The sequence below is a fragment of the Narcine bancroftii genome, chromosome 7 (assembly GCF_036971445.1).
Source record: "Narcine bancroftii isolate sNarBan1 chromosome 7, sNarBan1.hap1, whole genome shotgun sequence".
In the NCBI taxonomy this organism is placed as follows: domain Eukaryota; kingdom Metazoa; phylum Chordata; class Chondrichthyes; order Torpediniformes; family Narcinidae; genus Narcine; species Narcine bancroftii.
Genome location: NC_091475.1, coordinates 192,043,532 through 192,065,252, shown reverse-complemented (window position 1 = coordinate 192,065,252; position 21,721 = coordinate 192,043,532). Strand labels below are relative to the sequence as shown.

General features: G+C 39.7%; 1 protein-coding gene across 3 annotated transcripts in view; it reads right to left on the bottom strand.

The window, feature by feature from the left end:
- Positions 1 to 13,583: 13,583 nt before the first annotated feature.
- The window catches only part of LOC138739535 (proteasomal ATPase-associated factor 1-like), a 52,543-nt gene continuing 44,405 nt past the window's right edge, over positions 13,584 to 21,721 (bottom strand). For 2 of the 3 annotated variants that reach the window (XM_069891808.1, XM_069891810.1), the window contains 4 exons: positions 20,631 to 20,746; positions 19,257 to 19,339; positions 17,278 to 17,360; positions 13,584 to 15,194 (listed from right to left, as the gene is read on the bottom strand). In XM_069891808.1, coding sequence (XP_069747909.1) covers positions 15,030 to 15,194; positions 17,278 to 17,360; positions 19,257 to 19,339; positions 20,631 to 20,746 — 447 coding nt within the window. In that variant the 3' untranslated portion in view covers positions 13,584 to 15,029. Of the gene's footprint in view, positions 15,195 to 15,626; positions 15,931 to 17,277; positions 17,361 to 19,256; positions 19,340 to 20,630; positions 20,747 to 21,721 lie in introns of those variants that run through there. The other variant, XM_069891809.1, reaches the window with a different exon arrangement.

The window sequence follows — 21,721 nt, the reverse complement described above, 5'->3', positions numbered from 1 at the left end:
GAGGCTGGAACATTGAAGAGCCTCTTAAACAGGCACATGGTTGAAAGAAAAATAGAGGGTTATGAGGTAGGAAGGGTTTAGTTTTATTTTAGTGGGAATATATAGGTCAGCACAACATTAAGGGTTGAAGGGCCTGTACTGTGTTGTAGTGTTCTATGTACAAAAATGGCAATGTATTTCAATATTTGGAGGCTGAGGAACAAGTAATTATAATTGTCACCTCATTCACTGAGGGTTATGAGATTCTGGTCTTGTATTAAACATCTGCAAAACAAAGGTTGTCTACCCACCTCTCCCCCTGCACTACACTGCCCTCACAATAAAGGTCAATGAAATCCTGGGAACAGAGACCATTTTTTCTCACATCTTAGGAGCCACCTCTCAGCAACAGTGATGATGAAGTTGTCTTCCATCTCCAATGCCTTTGGCCATTAAAGGCAAAGAGTATGAGAACATCAGGACATCAAACCCAGCACAAATCTCACTGCCTAACAAGCAGATTTCATCCTCCTATTTACTTTTGAGATTATAGACTACTTGCAGCAGGCACTTCAAAGCACTGAAGGGATACTACCACTGTTGGCTCCGAAAAGCCTGCCAAATGTGCTGGGAGTATAACTAAAGCAAAATCACCATCTTCTCCCAAAGCAGTGCACAAAAGTGCTGGAAAAACTCAGCAGGTCATACAGCATCCAAAAAACAGCAGCCAATGTTTCGAGTCTGAACCCTTTGCCAGGAATGTGGAAAAAAGGCAGATGCCTGAATAAAAGTTGGGAGATGGGGAGGAGGAGACGAGGAAGGAAGGGGTAGGGGGAGAAGCACAGGCTAACAGATAAGAGGTCAAAGGTGGATACAAGTGGGAAGGTAAAAGAGAAAGAAGCTGAGAAGCAACGGAGGAGAGGGCGGAGGGTTAAGAAAGGTTGCTCTCTAATAGGAGTATGTACAAAGAGAGGTGGGGAGCTGGAGAAAAGAGACAGAGGGGTAGGGAAATAGAGAGAATGAGGGAGGGGGATAACAGAAATTGGAGGTCAGTTTGGTTGGAGACTCCCAAGAAAGAATACAAGGCGCTTTTCTTCCAATTTATGGGTGGCCTTAAGGTTATGGGGAGAAGGCCAGGTAGTTGGGCTATGGATCAGCTCATGATTAAATGACAGGCAGCCTATTTCTCCTCCCATGTCTTACGGTCTTCCAGTTCAAAACGCCAGCCATTCCTTACCCCCACCGCTGACACTGCTCGACCCGCTAAGATCGACTTTAGCTGCAGATGTACTAACTTTAAAACCAGGTTCAAGTTTAATCAGCAGATGCCTGGCAAGGTGGAAAAATGAGCAGCATGAGGCCACAGACAGCCCTGTCACTGCAACATTCATGCGGGAGATTAAAACAGTTGGCCACTGGGAGGTCCCTATTATTGGAGTGGAGAGAGTGAAAGTGCTCAATCTGCATCTAGACTTCCTGATGTAGAGGAGGCCGTATCGGGAGCACCAGATGCAATAAATTAACCCAAAAAATTAACAGGTGAAATTTTTGATGCCCTGATAAAAGTGTGACCTTCACTCTGTCAAGCATTTTCTCCACTATGGCAGAATCTGCAAATCCTCCATTGGCTTCAGCAACTGTATCAGAACTCTCAAAAATGGAAAAGTAGCAAGTGATCATCAACCTCAAATGAAACATCACATCCAAGATTAAAAAAAACAGCTGTTTTTATTCTCAGATTTATTGTCAGGGTATGTACATGACATCACATAAAACCCTGAGATTATTTTTTCTACAGGCAAGGCAGAATTACCACTAATCGGTAGTGCAAAAAAATTGTAGACATTTAAACAAATAAAGAGATGTAAACAGATAACGAATGTAAAGTGACCATGCAATACAGAGAGAACAAAAGAAAATCAATGAAGCGCACAAGTAAAAGTCCTTAAATGAGTCTCTGATTGAGTTTGATGTTGAGGAGCCTGATACTGGAGGGGTAGCAGCTGTTCCTGAATTTGCAGCACCTATATCTCTTTCCTGATGGCAGCAGCGTGTGTTGAGTGGTGTGGATCATTGATGATTGCTGCTGCTCTCCGATGGCAGTGTTCCCTGTAGATGTTCTCAATGGTGGGGAGGGTTTTGCCTGTGATGTCCTGGGCTGCGTCCATTACCTTTTGGGGGCTTTATGCTCAGGGGTATTGGTGTCCTTGTACCAGACCATGTTGCAACCGGTTAGCACAAATCTATAGAAATTTGTCAGGGTTTCTGGTATCATACCAAACCTCCGCAAACTTCTGAGGAAGTAAAGGCATTGGCGTGATTTCTTCATGATTCCATTAGTGTGCTGAATCCAGGAAAGATCCTCCGAGATAGTGATTCACAGGAACTTAAATTTGCTCACCCTCTCCACCTCTGATTTCCCCCAATGATCACTGGATCACATACCTCTGGTATTCCTTTCTTGAAGTCGACAATCAGCTCCTTTGTTTTGGTGACATTGAGTGCAAAGTTGTTGGTGCGCCATTCAGCCAAGTTTTCAAGTGCAGCTGGCAGATTTAAATAGATTAATCTTCACCATGAAAAATTCAATAACTTCTTTCTGAATTTGATTGAAAGGTTCTTCACAATTATTTTTCTAATTTAGTAAAGCATACAAGCAGGCAAACTAAGTTGTTAGCTCCCGATGTTTTCTGAAACCCTCAGGTACTTGGTTCAGTAATAATCTTGTAGAAGTATTTTTGACTGACAAGGATGGAGGGATGGCCCAATGACAAAGACTAAATGGATATGTAATAATTTTCTTGATTGATGAATAGCGATTGAAAACTTCTTGTCATTTCAGAATATGAACCAGGATCAGGATTTATTGTCAGGAACAAGTCGTAAAATTCAGCGTCACAGTGAAAACATTCATATTATAACCGTCTTACAACATTACTATAAATTTTTTTTTAAGTAGTGAACATAAAGTAAGGTGGTGACTTTGGTTTATCGATTATTCAGGAATCTGATGGCAGTGGCGAAAAAGCTGTACTTCCGCTGTTTAAGAAAGGGTCCAAATGTAAACCTGGGAATTATAGGCCCGTGAGTCTGACGTCTGTGGTGGGTAAGTTGATGGAAAGTGTTCTGAGGGATGGTATTTACAAATATTTGGAGGTACAGGGATTGATAGGGAGTAATCAGCATGGTTTTGTCAGGGGTAGATCATGCTTGACAAACCTGATTGAGTTTTTCGAGGGGATTACAAAAAAAGTTGATGAAGGGAAAGCTGTCGATGTTGTCTATTTAGACTTTAGTAAAGCTTTTGACAAAGTTCCCCACAGGAGGTTAGGAAAAAAGGTGGAGGCATTAGGTATAAATGAGGAGGTAGTGAAATGGATTCAGCAATGGTTGGATGGGAGGTGTCAGAGAGTAGTGGTAGAAAATTGTTTGTCCGATTGGAGGCCGGTGACTAGTGGAGTTCCTCAGGGATCGGTCCTCGGTTCACTATTGTTTGTTATATATATTAACGATCTGCAAGTAGGGGTGGAGAATTGGATAAGCAAGTTTGCGGATGATACAAAGATTGGTGGTGTTGTGGACAGTGAGGAAGATTACCATAGATTAAAAGGTGATTTAGGAAGGCTGGAGGTGAGGGCTGAGAAATGGCTGATGGAGTTTAATACAGATAAGTGTGAGGTGTTACATTTTGGAAAGGCAAATCTAAATAGGTCATATGCATTAAATGGTAGGCTATTGAGATGTGCAGAGCAACAAAGGGATTTAGGAGTGATGGTAAATAGTACCCTCAAGGCTGATACTCAGGTAGATGGTGTGGTGAAGAAGGCATTTGGAATGTTGGCCTTCATAAATCGGAGTATTGAATTCAAGAGTAGGGAGGTTATGATGAAATTGTACAAGGCATTGGTGAGGCCAAATTTGGAGTACTGTGTACAGTTTTGGTCACCAAATTATAGGAAAGATATAAACAAAATAGAGAGAGTGCAGAGAAGGTTCACGAGAATGCTGACAGGATTTCAAGGTTTGAGTTACAGGGAAAGGTTGTGCAGACTAGGGCTTTTTTCTCTGGAGCGTAGAAGATTGAAGGGGGACTTGATAGAGGCGTTTAAGATTTTAAAAGGGACAGACAGAGTAAATGTGGAGAGGCTTTTTCAATTAAGAGTGGGGGAGATTCAAACTAGAGGGTATGGTTTAAGATTGAAGGGGAAAATGATAAGGGAAACATGAGGGGAAATTTCTTTACGCAAAGGGTGGTAGGGATGTGGAATGAGCTTCCAGCAGATGTGGTTGAGGCGGGATCATTGGTTACATTTAAGGATGCACTGGATAGTTACATGGAGAGGAGAGGACTGGAGGGGTATGGACCGGGTGCTGGTCAGTGGGACTAGGAGGGTGGGGATTTGTTATGGCATGGACTAGTAGGGCCGAACTGGCCTGTTCTGTGCTGTAAGTGGTTATATGGTTATATGGTTGTGCCGTTGAGTGCTTGTCTATAGCCTCTAACCTTAATCGTAGCAGAGTGAAGAGGGCATGGCCTGGGTGGTTGGGGTCTTTGAAGATAGAGCTGGTCTTTTAAGACAGTCTTGTATTTGTTCTCTGATGTTGCAGGCTGAATTAACAACTGTCTGGAGTTTATTTTTGTCCCACCTCCATACCAATCAGTGATGCAATGAGCCAAAATGTTCGCCGCAGCACACCTGTAGAAGTTTGTGTGTTTTCGGTGACAGAGCGAATCTCCTCAGACACTTCACAAAGTATAGATCTTGACCCTCTCCACCATTGAGCCCTCGATGAAGACTGGGTTGTGTTCCCCTGGCTTCCTTCTGAAGTCCACAATCATCTTCTTGGTTTTGCTGATGTTGAGCACAAGGTTGTTGTTGTGACACCATTCAATGAGCTGATCTATCTCCCTCCTGTACACTTCCTCATTGCCATTTGTGATTCTGCTGACAACTGTGGTGTCATCAGCAAACTTGTAGATAGCATTGGAATTATGCTCGGCCACATGGTCATGTGTGTATAATGAGTAGAGCAGTGGGCTAAGCATGCATCCTTGGGGTGCGCCTGTGTTGATGATCAGTGAGGAGACATTGTTTCCAATTCGTACTGACTGTGGTCTTCCAATGAGGAAGTCAAGGATCCAGTTGCAGAGTGGGAGTACAGAGGCTTAGTTTATAGCTTCTTGACCAGCACTGAGGGAATAATGGTATTGAAGGCTGAGCTGTAGTCGATAAAGAGCAGCCGTACATATGAGTTGCTGTTTGAGGTGATCCAGAGCTGAGTGGAGAGCCAGCAATATTGTATCTGCTGTGGAGCGATTGTGACAATAGGTGAATTGCAGTGGGTCCAGACCCCTGCTTAGGTACATGTTAATTCTGGCCATGACCAGCCTCTCAAAATATTTAATCACAGTAGAAGTTAGTGCTACTGGGATGAATGATGCCCTTTTGAAGCAGGTGGGAACCTCTGACTGCCACAATGAGAGGTTGAAAATGTCCATGGACACTCCGGCTAGTTGGTTGGCACTGATTTTCAGTACCCTGCCAGGTATGCCATCAGGACCTGATGCCTTCTTGAATGATGTTCTGGCATCACCCTCAGAGGCAGATATCACAGGGTCCTCAGCTTTTTCAGGGATTCTAGTAGGCACTGCTTGATTCTCCTTCTCAAAGCAGACATAGGTGTTCTGCTCATCGGGTAATGAAGATTCAGTCATCTCCTGTGCTCACCTTCACTTTGTAGGCAGTAATGTGTACCTGTCTCTGTCTCTAGCTTCCTCCAGAATTGTCACTTTGCTTCAGAGATGGGCTTCTGCAAGTCATACTTGAACTTCTTGTAAAAATGCCAATCCTGGCCTTAAGTGCCCTTGTTCTCACCCACAGCAGGCTGCAGATTCTCTGATTCATCCATGGCTTCTGGTTGGAGAACACCTAGTATGTGCATATGGGCACACATTCGTCTATGCAGGTCTTGATGAAGTCGATGAACCTGTTGCATATTCATTCACATCTACGGATGAGTTCTTGAATATGTTACAGTCCACCAATTCAAAGCAGTCCTGAGACACTCCTCCGCCTCCCTTTGCCATCTTCACCACTGGTGCTGTGGTCCTCAGTCTCTGCTTGGAGTAAATGTTATTTTTGCAAAGAGCAAAAATAAAACCTGTAATCTTCCAAGTCTGTTTGTTTTATCCTCTAATTTCCTAAATTATGAACTTGAAAATAGGAGCAAAAATAGGCACATCAAGTCTAAGTCTCTCTCTCTCTCTCTCTCTCTCTCTCTCTCCAGCCTTTATGCCCAATGTTGAACCACTCCTACAATGGATGCACAACTTAAGCTTTAATTGGCTACAGTTAATTAGTTAATTTCAATCACCTTTTCCAGGCACATTTTAATGTGTCCCTCTCTCATGCACTTTTGTAGCAACTCCTGCTGCTGGAATTTACTGTTTTCCTTTACAATTGTTCCCTCGCAAATCTAGTATGTGCGCACACACACAGGAATAAAACACTAAAATCTGCAGAAGTAAAAACACAATGATGGAGAAACTCAGGAGGTCAAACAGTGTACTTTATATAGCAAAGAACAAAATACAAAACCAACATTTCGGACTTGAGCCCTTCATCAAGGTGTGAGCAAAATGTAGACAGGCATTTAAAGAAAATGGTGGTGAATTGCATTAAAATGTATGCCTTCCCAAGGATACAATACCTATTTCAATTGTTACCAATTCCCTTAACAGAGAAATTCTTCAATGAACTAAAGAAAATAATAAGGAAATTCTTATGGAAAGGGGGGAAACCGAGGATAGCGCTAGATAAATTAACAGAATGGTACAAACAAGGTGGTTTGCAGCTACCAAACTTTAAAAAATTATTATAGAGCAGCACAATTAAGGTATCTATCGGATTTTTATCAAACAAGGGAAAAATCAAATTGGACCAAGATAGAGCTAGATAACGTAGGGGAGAAGGTACCAGAACATATACTTTATAGGTGGGATGAAAAACTGGTGCAATATAGAAGTTCACCAGTATTGCACCATTTACTCAACATTTGGAAGAAGATTCACGTAGAAAGGAAAAAACAAATTACCAACTACCAAAATTATTATTGATGCAAAATCAACTAATTGCTTTCACAATAGATAATCTTTCCTTTAGAGAATGGGAGAAAAAAGGAATTAAAAGAATAGAAAATTGTTTATTGGGAAATAATTTATTAACATTTGGACAAATGAAGTACAAATATGGAATAACTCATGGTACAATGTTTGCATACCACCAACTGAAAGCCTACTTAAAGGATAAATTGGGAAACAGACTGAGATTATCGGAAGGAAGCAGCTTTGAATATGTGATTACAGAAACAATGATAATAAAAAGATTTATAACAAACATGTACATCAAGCTGCAAGAGAAGGAAAATGATGAAATAAGCTATAAACCCAAACAAAAGTGGGAAAAAGATTTAAACATAAAGATAAAAAATGAAATATGGGAAAAGCTATGCTCTGGAACTATGCAAAATATAATAAACACAAGGTTACACATGATACAATATAATTGGTTACACAGGTTATATATCAAGCCCCAAGTTAAATAAATGGGATTCAACATTATCAGATAAATGTTTTTGCTGTAAGAAGGAAACGGGAACAACAGTACACGCAATTTGGGCACGTAAGAAAGTGAAAAAGTTTTGGGAAGATCTAAATCAGGTATTAAATAAAATCACAAAAAGCAACATACCAAAAAATACAGAGATCTTTCTTCCAAGTAATATAAGAAGTAAAGAATTAGGCCTCAAACTGGATGAAGCGCAAAAAAGATTTATTATGATAGCCTTAGCTGTAGCAAAAAAATGTATAATGTCATCTTGGAAATCAGATGAGAGCCTGAGAGTACAGCAATGGTACATGGAAATGAATAAATGTATTCCATTGGAAAAAATAACATATAATTTAAAAAATAAATAAAGTCACATTATTTGAACAAATTTGGGAACCGTACATGGAACACAACAGAGAGGGCTTGCCTTGGACCTCCAACCCCTAAAATGATAAAAAGACAAAATGACCTGATCCAGTGTGTAAAAGTAGAAGACACGACTTTCCTGTTTATTTTCATTGTGTGATGATATTGTTTAATGGTTTTATTGTATTGTATATGTTGAACGTTTAATGGGTTTGGAGGGGAGTGGGAAGGAGGGAGTGAAGGTGGGGGGGGAAGGGGAGAAAATGCCACTGTGTATATCTAAAAAGGAAATGTTTGTATGTATTTTGATTGATATGATTCATAGTGTGAAAAATAAAAAATAAAAAAATTTTAAAAATGGTGGTGGAGGGGAGGGGTCTATCTGCATCAATGATGGGAGAAAGACACAGGCCAGGTATGGCAGGGAGTGCAGGCCATTACAGCCTATAAAGCGACAGCGAACACCATAGATGGCTTTGATACCTAATGAGCTGAACACCTTCTACTGCCGCATTAAGGAGAACCCAACAGTGCCTACAAAGATCCCTGCAAAGGCTGTGGAGCCTGTGATATCTGACTCTGAGGCCAACATCAGAACATCATTCATGAGGGTGAACACTTACAAGTCATCAGGCCCTGACAGCGTGCCTGGCAGGGTTCTGAAAATCTGTGCCAACCAAGTAGCCGGAGTGTTCACAGACATTTTCAACCTCTCATTGCTGCAGTCAGAGTTGCCCGTGCTTCAAAAGGGCATCAATCATCCTGGTGCCCAAAAAGAGTAGAATGAGTTGCCTCATGTTAGTGGCGCTAACATCTACTCCAGTGGTTCTCAACCTTTTTCTTTCCACTCACGTACCACTTTAAGTGATCCTTATACCATAGGTGCTCTGTGATTAGTAAGGGATTAGTATGTGGATGAAAAGAAAAAGTTTGAAAACCACTGTTTTAATCGTACCTAATTGTCTCATTATGTGCATGGTTTCATAACTACAAAGGAAAAGGCATAAGGATTACTTAAAGTGGTATGCGAGTGGAAAGAAAAAGATTGAGAACCACTGCTATATACCATTCTAATAAAATTTGCCGATGACACCATGGTTGTGGGCAGAATCACGAACGGCAATGAGGAAGCATACAGGAGGGAGATTGATCAACAACCTCGTGCTCAATGTTAGCAAAACTAAGGAGATGATTGTGGGTTTCAGAAAGAAGTCAGTGGAATATGACCCAGTCCTCATTGAGAGCTCAGTAGTGAAGAGGGTGAAGAGCTTAAAATTCCTGGGTGTCAACACCTCTGAGGATCTGTCCTGGAGCCTCCACATTGATGCAGTCACAAAGAAGGCTCACTAGTGGCTATACTTAGTGTGGTGTTTAAGGTAGCTGTCACTGAAGACACTTGAAAACTTCTACAGGTTGACTGTAGAGAGCATTCTGGCTGGTTGCATGACTGTCTTAATGGAGGTGCCAACTGTCAAGACAAGAATAAATTTCAGAGGGTTGTTAACTCAGCCTGTCACATCACAGGCACCAGACTTCACTCCATTAAGGACATCTACAAGAGGTGGTGTCTTAAGAAAGCAGCCTCTATCCTCAAAGATCCCCACCACCCAGGCCACACCTTCTTCACTCTGCTACCTGTTAGCCGCTATATGTGTCCCAAAAATGATAACAACAAAAGGCTGAGGGGAACGATAGGCTTTATTGTACTAGAGACTGCTGGCCGGTTCCAAGGCTAGGAATGAGCGGGAAGGAGAGGGGGGCTCGACCTTTATGGCCCGGGGTTACATGGGCAGGACTAAGGGAGGAGCCGAGGCAGGAAGACACCCGGAGGGTGGGCCAGCTAGTACACATAATCATAATCACCACACTATCGTCAGCGGCAAAAGGACAGTTTCTTCCTCACTCTCATCAGATTCCTGAATGATCAATGAACCAAAGACACTGCCTTACTTTGACTTTTCATGGACTATTTGATTTACTTGTTGTCAGGAGATTTATATGAATGTTTCCACTGTGATACTGCTGCAAAACATCAAATTTCATGACTTGTTGATGACAATAAATTCTGATTCTGACTCTGATTTAAAATCTCCTCGTGGCCACTGTGATCGTACAGATTCTATCACCAATGTGTCTATGTACAGACGGTAGTGTAGGAAGACTGTGATTGGCTGAGAGTGTAGCCACGCCTACTGGCAGGTTTTAAAAGGATTGCTCCTCGCCAGACCAGGTCATTCTGGACTGGTCGGCCTACTTGTGACAAGCTCCAGTCTTTTAGTTAATAAAAGCCTTGGTTTGGATCAACAAGTCTTTGGTTCTTTCGACGCGCTCTGCAGCCACCCATTTCAATCCTATGCCCCACTCCTGCGCTGACATGCTGCCCTTGGCCTCATATGGAGGAAAATGGCGTCAATTGGAGAAGCAACACCTGATATTCTGTCTGGGCACTCTCCAATCGGATGGCATTAACATCGACTTCCCCATCCCTTTGTCTTCGTTGCTCCAGCTCTCCACCCACTTCCTTCTCCATTCACTGAGCCACCCTACCCCCTTTGCTTTCTGGTGTGTGCTCCCTCCCTTATCCACCTTTTCCCTGTGGAACTGTGCTCCTTCCCCTTCCACAACCATTTGGTCTGGGTGCCTGTCCACATGATGAAGGGCTCAAGCCCAAAATGGTTATGTATCTATCTTTGCTCTATAAAGTACCTTTCTGAGTTTCTTCATCATGCTGTTTTCACTATGTACACAAACAGACGAGATTACAGTCAATGCACTACTGAAACAGGCCCCACAGTCCACTGCATCAAATATCCATCTATACAAAGCAACCATCAAATATTCATCCAGAACATGGGTTCACAGACTAAGGATAATGGGTACATTATTTACTACCAAACTGAGGAGAAACATTTTCACTCAGAATCTTGTGAACTTGTAAAACCTACTTCCACAGACAGCGCTGAGGAAAGTTCATTAGATTGATTGAAAAGGGAGTTGGATTGGACTCTTATGGCTAAAGGAATCAAGGGGTATTGAGAGAAGGCAGGTCCAGGGTTCTAAGGTCACATAATCAGCCATTATTCTAGCTGAATGGTCTTCTCCTATAGTTATATTTTAAAACTCTATACACAAAACCCAGTTTCCATGACATATTTATGTTTACCTGGTTACTTCCTAACTATGGCAAAGTTTTTATTTCCACTATCCCCTTAGACAGTCTTTTCCAGATTCTAAACATCTCTAGACGCAAATTTCCTCGAAACCTTCCACGCCTTACCTTAAACCCGAGGTAATAAATCACCTCTGCTAATGTGGAATATTTACAAATGGTTGGTACCAATATATATTCAATATCTTGAAATATAAGCATGTTACTTACCTGGGCACCATCTTTACAGAGAACTTACATCCTCAAAATTTGGAATTCTTACAAAGGAAATCATAGCTGTGGTAAATGGAGCCGCTCCAACGAACCTGAATAATTTAAAATCTATTTTTAAATGGAACTGACACATCGTAAATAGTTACCATGCTTGAAGGAACATTATTTTAAATCTTTATAATTAAACCTAATTTCTTTAATTCCATTAGGGAAAAGGACTGTAATTACTATGCAGAAATTAGTGAAGTATTGCTCCTCAGTTGTTGGGTACAACACTTACAGTATATCACCATTAAATCACTGTTTTATAGAGTCAGTGAATAAGAGATGTACAACAGCCTGCCAAATCCATGTCGACCACTTGCCCAATTACATCAACCTAATTTGCCTACATTACATCAGAATCTTTCCATCTTGCTATTCAAGTGCTCGTCTGAATGTTTTTTAAACATAATGATTGTATCAGACTCGAACACCTCCACAGGTAGACAAACCTAGATATCAATCACACTGCATAAACTACTTTTCTTTCTAATCCCCTTTAAAATTCCATCCTCTCACTTTAAACCTGGCCTTTTTTATGCCCTTACCATGCACTGTGTACCTCGGCGTTTTATGTAACTATCAGATACCCCCTCAGTCTCCTTTTCTCCAGCCTGCTTTTTCCTCATACCTTGAAGAAAAATGGCTCAGGCCTGACACGGCGGAAATATATCTTCATCTCCTATGGATGCCTGAGTTCCTCCAACATTTCTGTATTTTTACCTCCATCACAGCATATATAGACTTTCGTGTTTCACTCTGGAGGGGTGGGGTGGGGGAGAAAATGCCCAGTCTGATCTCTTCCCTAAGGCCTCCAGTTCAGACAACGTCCCAGTGAATCTCCTCTGCAGTCTCTTCATCATAACCATATCCTTCCTATTATGTGGTGACCAGAATTGCACATAATACTCAAAATACAGACTAACCAATGTTTTGTAAAGTTGCAACACAACACTAGCATAAATTTGATGGGCCAAATGACCTCCATAACGTTTGGAACAAAGACAGTTTTTTTTCCTTTATTTGCCCCTGTGCTCCACAATTTTAAATTTGTAATCAAGCAATTCACCTGTAATTAAAGTGCACATTCCAGATTTTATTCAAAGGTTTTCTTCAAGATGATGAAAATTCTTCTGATATCAGCAGTGGAGGTCCTCCTTGGAATACCAGTCCCTTTGTGATTACTGAGCTCTCCAGTACTCTTTCTTCCTAATGATGTTCCAAACAGTTGATTTAAGGTTTGGGTGATGTCTCTTACTGTTTTAATCTTGTTTTTCAGCCTCATATGGCTTCTTTGACTTTCATTGGGCACAACTCTAGTCCCCATGATGAAAAATGGCAACTACAGATTCCAAAGATGATCAAAAACTTTGCTCCTAGCTCACTTAATGGAGCAATTTAACATACCGAAGTACTCACAAACACCTGTGAAGCCATATGTCCCAAATACGATGGTGCCCTGCAATGTGGGAACTATTTGTTAAAAGTGCTGTAATTTCTACATGGTCAAACAAAAATGTATACAATTAATCTTGAATAAAATCCGGAATGTGCACTTCAATTACTTGTGAATTGTTTGATTACAAATTTAAAACTGCAGAGCACAGGGGCAAATAAAGGAAAAAAGTGTCTTTGTCCCAAACATTATGGAGGGCACTGTATGTCTTCAAGGAAATATGAAATATAAAGTGACAGACAACTGGAATCTTAGGTTGCCCTTAAATTGAAAGGAGAAGCTCTGCAAAGTAGTCACCTATTCTGCATTTGGTTTTTCATAGTATAAGAGCAGCATGTAATTCACAAACCAGAAGTGCAAAGGAAAAAAAATTACAGTACTACTTTATTGGGACTGTTTGAGCCTTTAATCATTGGGAATGAAAGAGGTCATAAAGGGTAGGCATTACATCCAATGCAGTTGCCATGGGAAAGTGTCTTCCTAAGAGGAGTGGTTGGTGGAATAATAACAGAAAATGCTCAGCAGGTCAGTCAACAACAGTGGAAAGAAATCTGAGTTAATGCTGGCTCTTTTTTCCAGCATCTGCAGTTTTTAATTTCCATTTTTGAATGGTTGAAGTTGGAAGAATGGATCTTAACCCCATACTGTTTTTTTTTCAAACTTTAAAATAATATAGATAAATGTCAGGTGATACTTTTTATTTAAATTATTCACACTGGATTTAATTTTCTAATTTTAATTAGCAATGTGTTACGAACTAAACCAGCGGTAATGGTAATTACCAAGACAATGATATTTTCAAAACAATTATTTTTATTATTATTAATAACACTTCTTACGTGTGTGTGTGTGTGTGTGTGTGTGCGCGAGCGTGCGAAAACCAAAAACATTATATTTCAGGCACAACTCTGAAGAGATGATTTTAAAGTTCAGTCTGTTTTGTTGTGAAACTCAGATTCTTTAAATTGTTGCTCAAAAGTAGTTACAAAGTAGTTTGAAACTTCAAGTCATCAGACCTCTTTAAAACTCGCAGAGCAATGTTTCTTCATACGAGTAATTTTTCACAAATCCTTCTCTTTTGCATGGAAGTTTCAGAATCTGTGTTTCTCAGTATGATTTCACAAATCCAGGCAAGGGTTACACAAAGTGCCATGTAGAAATGGACACAGCAGGACTGCCCTCTCTTAAAGAGACAGTCAGAAGTGATCATTCTCTTTTTAAAGCCACTTATTCTGCATTTTCCTTTGACCAGGAGTAATATGTATCAGTATTTTTCTAGTTACTGTATTTCAATCCTGTATTACTTACAAGATGGCCAAGCAACTGCTTCAATCCTGTGTTACCTACAGGATGGTAAGGCATCTTCTGGCTTCAGTTTGAAATTGCTTCCTTGTTATTCAAAAATGCTTATTGTCTTGAAATGTTTTTACCACGACATGACATCATTCCTGACTTTGAAGTTGACCTCTTCCGCTCAACCCCAGAATAAAGTGGCTGTTCTCTCTTTGAAGTTCCTCTCTTCCAAAAACATTTATGAGCAAAATGCTTCTGGGCTGTCTGCCCAGCTATCTATCAAATGGCTTCCTTGTGTACACAGCTGTTTCTCCAGCAAACATTTATTGTTCTAGCAATTGAATGGACAATCAGTCCAGCTCTATGACTGTTTACACAGCTTGCACCAATGGCTAAACAGACATTTAAACTTTTAAAATGATTTCTCTCTTGGAGTGTAATTGTATGTATCTGTGTGCCCCTGTGTCCAAACCCTCAAAAATAACTTTTCTAAAAATATTGATATTAACACAATTCGGTCACAAATAAAAGACCTTCTTGGCTTGCTGCCATGCTTGGGTGAACATAAAGTGTACCCCTATTGCATTGTTTGGTTGGCAGTTTCAATAGTTAGACACAGCAACCCATGAAAGAACACGATATATTTCATGTTCATCTATTGTCATGTGTACCAGGAAGTGAGAAAGTTCATTTGCAGCAGACCGGCTAGCCAACCTGTACATAGTACAACAGTAAAAATGGAGTGTGAAGTTATACAGAAAGAGAGAGAGAGAGAGAGAGAGAGAGAGAGAGAGAGGGAGAGAGAGAGAGAGAGAGAGAGAGAGAGAGAGAGAGAGAGAGAGAGAGAGATCAGTGAGAGGAGCATAAGGGAAACAATATTGTCCTGGTGTGTGAGATTCATTCAGGAGATTGATAAGAGCTGGAGAGAAACTATCCATGCACTTGAGGGAGAACTTGAAGGTGATAATTCTCCATGCACTTTCTTGCCCTTTCCTTTCAGGTGATAGAGGTCACAGGTTTGAGAGATCATCTTGAAGAAACCCTGCAGTATATCTTGTTTCTTGACCTGCATGGCATAACATTTACAACAAGGCATTTAGTGAAACCAACACACTGTTGATATTGCACATTCTTTTGTTTCTTCCATTGCACCTACAAATTATCACTGCTACCATCAAGGAAACCATAATTCATATGAAATGTCTAACTAAGACAAGGGGGATTGAGGATTTGTTTGAGACGTGCTTGTCATGATCATAAGTCAAAATTTAAAAGGATGAGAAATAAATAAAAGCAAAATCAATTCCTAGCTATTTTAAAAATTCAGCAAGATCAGAAGTAGAAGTGGAAGTAGAACTGAACTTACTGTCTCAATTATCATTTCTCAGCATAATTTTGTGAATTAATTCCATTGTCTATTCATAGAATTTAAATGCATAGAGATGATTAAATGATTTTACCATTCTATTAAAAATTTGTAATAAATAATGCAATGTAATTATAACAAAACATCTGCTTCATTTATTTTTTGTATGTAATTCATCATCTTCTATTTTCTGGTGCAAGAGGTACAGAGCAATTCACAGACACTGCATTAACATCAACAATATGAAGCCCTGAATTGTTTCTTTTTAATGTTTTATATTTGTAGTAATGGTAAATGAAAGACTATGCAAGGTTGCAGTTGGCTATGGTACACTTCTGTGAATGGTACTTTAAAGTGTTCAAAAGCCCAAAAGTTGGTATTTCCGAACAACACTGTCCCTGGAGCATGTGTAGGCAAATTTTTCCCTCACAACTACCTGAAATGCAATGGATACATGTAAGAGAGATTAGTGCATTGAGAAATAAGTCAGTAAATGGAAGATGTTCAAGCACAAACTTTCTTACAAAACTTGAAAACTCACACAAATTCTGGAGAAACTAAGCAGGTCAAACAGTGCCTTTTTGAGGCAAAGGTAAAGATACATCACCAAAGTTTTGGGCTTGAGCCCTTCATCCGAACAAAAAACCTCAAAAAACCTCTCTCATGTTTCCCTACACCTAGATGAAGGGCTCAAGCCCGAAATTTTGGTGATGTACCTTTAGTTTGCTACATAAAGGCACTGTTTGACCTGCTGAGTTTCTCCAGCATTTGTGTTTTTTCACTTAACCACGGTGTTCACAGAATCCTGCATTTTACCTCTTCTGACAAGACTTTATGAGAACATTTCCTTTAATTGTACTAATTGTAACGCTATACTTAATGCTATACAGTACAACTCCGATGATCTGAAATTGGATTCTCCAAAATCCTCATTTATCCGAACTGGCCTCACAGGTTGAAAAAAAATCACTCGACATGAAATTAGAATGACAATTGTCTTTGTTTCAGGTAACTCTCTCCCCTCTCTCTTTCTATTTCTTCTTTACATTCCCCTATTGTCTTTCCTCTCCAAACTGCATGCCATTGTCTACCAGCCACAAGCAGTCAGAAGAATCCCTTGTTCTGGTGTCATCAAGGAAAGTGTCCTCCCGGGCAGGAGCGGGACCTTGGGCTCAGTGGTGTTCCCTCTCCTCCCCTTCTCTCAGCTCCCATTGCTGACAATGAACCCTTCCCTCAGCCTACTACCACACACCAGACTCCCTAATGTGCCTGTGCAGTAGGTCATGGGGAGGATTCGGAGTTGGGACTCAGGAGTCGGGAGCTTTGGTGACTGGGGAGACAGGAGCACACCGACTTGTCAGTGAAGCCACCCCGGGATCAGTGGCAGTGGTGGGATGTGACAGGGATCGGCGGCGGTGGCGGTTGGGAGGTCTCGTGATTGGCAGCAGTGTTGCAGTCAGCATTTTTTGGGTGAGAATTAAACATTATTTTAATGCTTAAAAAGCCTTCCCTCGTTTGTTGTCATTGAAACAGTGATGCAAGTGATTTGCTGTTGCGACTTGGCTGTTTTTAAAAAAATAAGCAGTTATCCGGAAAAAACGTTTATCCAAACATAGGCCCAGTCCTGACCATTTCGGATAATTTATCTATTTAATGCATTATTGAGAACACTGATCAGATTTTCCAACCATTCATACTCATGAATGGAAAATGTAGCTCACAGAGAAATTAATTTTTCATTATGTTCATGCATAATGTTAACAATCAAATATAGATACTGTACCTTATAAATGGGGTCACAATCAGGCCCTGTAAATTCAATGACATAATCTTGATCCTGCTGAATAACATAACAACTTCCATCACCTGAAAGAATAAGGTAGATGACAATATGGATGAGCTATCTTCAAATGTTTGCTTGTCATTTGGGTTGAAACAGTTTAAGTAGAGCTAATTACTTGCTCTGTACCTGTTTTCTACCAAACGATTTAAAATATTTTAATGCCCAGTACATAAGAATCTATGTTAAAAGTCAGAAAAATACTTTACGCTTAAATCATATAAATTTCATCCAAGGTACCCTACATTTTAATATTTTATTGTAAAAAAATAAAATCGAAACCCACTACCAAGAAAGAAGCTGTTTGGCTAAAAAAAGTCTTATCAGAATGATAAATTACCTCATTAGTCAACACATTCTACCTTCATATCAAATCAAAGATTATGAAAGTAATTCAAAAAGGGTCCCCACAGTGTTTGAAAATTTGAATTCAAATCAGGAATTGAGCATCTAATCTTCTCTAAATTTAAACATGACTTCATATAGCTTTTAAGCATTAAGGCAGGGCAATGTCCCTCCATCGAAGCAACAGTGCCCGCCCAGACGTAAGACAACAATACCAAATAAAATAGTTAAGGGATTAGGTTTAAAATTAACTTTAAAAAAGTACAGAGAAAGTTTGAAATACTTCATTCCAATATCTCTCAAGACTCTGACATGTCCAAAACATATGAATTAATGAAGCATCTCCATTGCTGCATTTATCACAACAAGGAGATACCTCTGTATAAAAATGAGATAGTTTGACTTTGAATATTTATAGGAGAGAGTGGCAGACACTTAAAGATGAGGTATTAACCAATTTGAAAATTACACTCCAAGTTTCTTCAGAAATTAAAAGCTGTAGGTCTTGTTCTCAGGCTTTTAAAATTCTATCTGAGGGAACCTCTCTTGTTCCAAACAACATATCATAAATGTTAGATATAGAAAGGTTGTAAATTAAAAACTGCATCAAATAAATTCTTATCGGTCCTTTTAGAAAATGTATGTAATTGAGATCATTAAAAAATCTCTAATATGTAGACACTGAAAAAAATGAGTATTTCTGTTGCCCAGTTCTTGTTCAACTTATTTTCTCCAGCCACTAAAGATGCTGATTACAGAATGAAGTAACAAAACAAAAATGTCTAATAATTGAATGACAATAAAATATAAAAGTTGGAGGTGGTTTACGTGAGTGCAAGACATTCATTCTCAACAGAAATATGCAGAAAGTAAGAAATATGAATCCTGGTTTGTTTATCGATTTCCAAATATACTTTCCAAAATAGCAGAATGTGTGAAATTTCTTTGTTATTTTATGTAACACATTACCACCGTTGAAAAAAATTCAGTCCATTGTTCATATTCTGCCTCCTGTGTGTCACAGAGCAGCAATGATATGGTTGTCCAGTACAAGCAACCTGGAAACTTAAATAGAAGGGGAAAAAGAGACTTGTCTAAAAATGGATATTTTTAATTTTTCCAATGAAATGTAGCGCCATGCCATTCATAGGAAAGAACTTTGTTTTTGTAGGATAAATAGATTTTTGGATCTCATGATTATGAAGACCAGACAGGAAAGTAGAATTAAGGCCAAACACCAAATCAGACATGGTAATCTGAATGGCAAAACGGGCTTGTGGGCTGAAAATATTTTTAAAAATTGGCAATCTGGATGTCATTAACAAGGCCACCATTTTTGACATTTCCTGATGCCACTTGAATTAGGTGGTTTGATAAATAATTTCACAAGGCAGCTAAAAGTCAAGTGCATTGATGGCTCTGGAGTCACATACTATAATGGAAGGGGAAGCAGACCCCACACCAAAAGGACTAGTAAACCAGATAAGGTTTTTTTTAATGACCATAGTACTATGGAACACTACATAACACAATCAGGTATTTTGGCTCAGCTAGTGTAAAAAACATGAATGGCTTACTGTGGCTTGCCATAAAGCCTTCTCTACAGGGAAACAAGGAAAGCACCGGAGCACCTGATCGATGGATTATCTGTATGGGAGTTCTGCAAAAATAAAAACATATTGAAAGCTCTTAACACTGTCTGTCATACACATACATTCAGAAAATGTGGCATATTCTAGCAAAAACAGCTTTTTTGTGTAAAGTTGTGAATTTAAACTTTTGACTGTTAAGTTCCACTTCCAGGCCCTTATACTTCCAGACATCGTTTATGGTTTTATTTATATGAGAAATGTTCCTCTGCTCGTCCAATTTCTATAACCTGTCTCACGCGCAACTATTCCAACATCATATCCATCTTTAGTGAAACTCACAGTTCAATTTTCATTCTTCTCACATCCATTAAAACAATTAAAGTGTGTGAATAAAACTCAGCAATCTGAGTTTTATCCTTTGCTGACTATACAAGTTCTTGGCTGTCTAGCCCCATGGGATTATCCTTGCACAGATGCATTCACACCCATCTGAATGCACATCCAACAACTCTTCTCTGCTTTACAATGACACTGAAGATTCTATCTTAAACTCTCTTATTTACTCTTGTAACTCTTCAATAATCAGTTTCTTCCTCATGCTCCATTAGTTGGTAGCAGAGCCTTCAGTTGACTCTGTGCTCCTATTTGAACTACACATCTGATTCATTTTCATCCTTAAAGATCTCTTCTTACTTGTCCAAACTTTCTTGTAATTGCCTCTTCTCCCTAGATTCATGCAATATTTTCTTATAGAATGGCATTCTGTCATCACAAATTACCTTTATTGAATTGCAGATATTTTCATTAATACTTTTAAATGATATGGGCAAGAGGGGCATTCAATAAGGCTCGTGATTTTTCTTTCACACTTTGAACATGTTTGATCGTGTTCTATGGCGAGCTCTCCACTGGCCACCAAGACAGAGGTGCACCAAAGAAGAGGTACAAGGACTGCTTAAAGAAATCTCTTGGTGCCTGCCACACTAACCACCGCCAATGGGCTGATCTCGCCTCCAACCGTGCATCTTGGCGCCTCACAGTTCGGTGGGAAGAAGACCGCAGAGCCCACCTCACTGACAAAAGACAAAGGAGGAAAAACCCAACACCCAACCCCAACCCACCAATTTTCCCTTGCAACCGCTGCAACCGTGTCTGCCTGTCCCGCATCGGACTTGTCAGCCACAAACGAGCCTGCAGCTGACGTGGACATTACCCCTCCATAAATCTTCGTCCGCGAAGCCAAGCCAAAGAAAGAAAATGTATTATTGCTCTTATCAATAAAAGTATCTTATGCTGATGAGAAGGAACATCCGGTCAATAACCAGTTTAATTTATCAAACTGTTATACAGTACACTTACTTAGTGTTTCGGACATCCAACTGATAAATGTTGCCATCATGTGTTCCTGCAAGGATATATGTACTTGAAAAGAAAGTACAACAGTTGAAAGCATCGGATCCCTCAAACATAAATATCTGGAAATTCAAGATGGAAAATTATATCAGATTTTACTGCAATTTACTGAAATTATACACACTTTAAGCCATTATTCCTGAATTTTCAAAGAAATCCAGAAATAGATGTTACAGAGGCATTCAACACCAGTTCAAAGCCAAATTTGGTCTCATGAAATTGCTTCAAAAAAAAAAACATCACTTTCTTTTTTACTCTTTTTCCTTTTTATTTTGTAATTGTTGGGCACTCATTTACACTCCCCACACATGTTCCAACATAGTTCATGGAATCAATTCCTGAAGAAATTGCTACATTATGAAATGTCACACTCAAGGTTCAATGTTCAAGGTTCCTTTGTCATGTAAAAATACATCAAAAATGTAGCATACACAATGACTTTAATTTGTATCTGCTGTCAGGCAAACAAAGAGTCGCCATGAGCCTATTAGAGTTTTTTGAAGAAATCTTAGGTAGGAAAGACAAAGGGGAGGTTGTGGATGTTACATATTTGGATTTTCAAAAGGCTTCCGATAAGGTGCCACATGTTAGGCTGCTAATTAAGATGAGGGTCCATGGAGTTACAAGGATGCTATTAGACTGGATAGAAAATTGGCTGATAGGCAGAAAGCAAAGGGTTGAAATGAAGGGATCACATTCAGGATGGCTACCTGTAACAAGTGTTGTTCCGCAGGGGTCGGTCTTGGAGCCGGTGCTATTTACAATTTATAATAACGATTTGGATTGTGGAATGAATAGTTTTGTGGCCAAATTTGCAGATAGCACTACGATAAGTGGTGGAGCAGGAAGTTTTGAAGAAACCGTAAAATTGCAGAGGGATATAGAACGATTGGGAGACAGGGCAAAAATATGGCAGATGAAGTACAATGTTGAGAAGTGTTCGGTTCTACATTTTGGCAATGGAAATAAACAGGCAGAGTATTATTTGGACGGGTAAAAAGTTCAATCCTCGGAGGTGAAAAGAGACGTGGGCATCC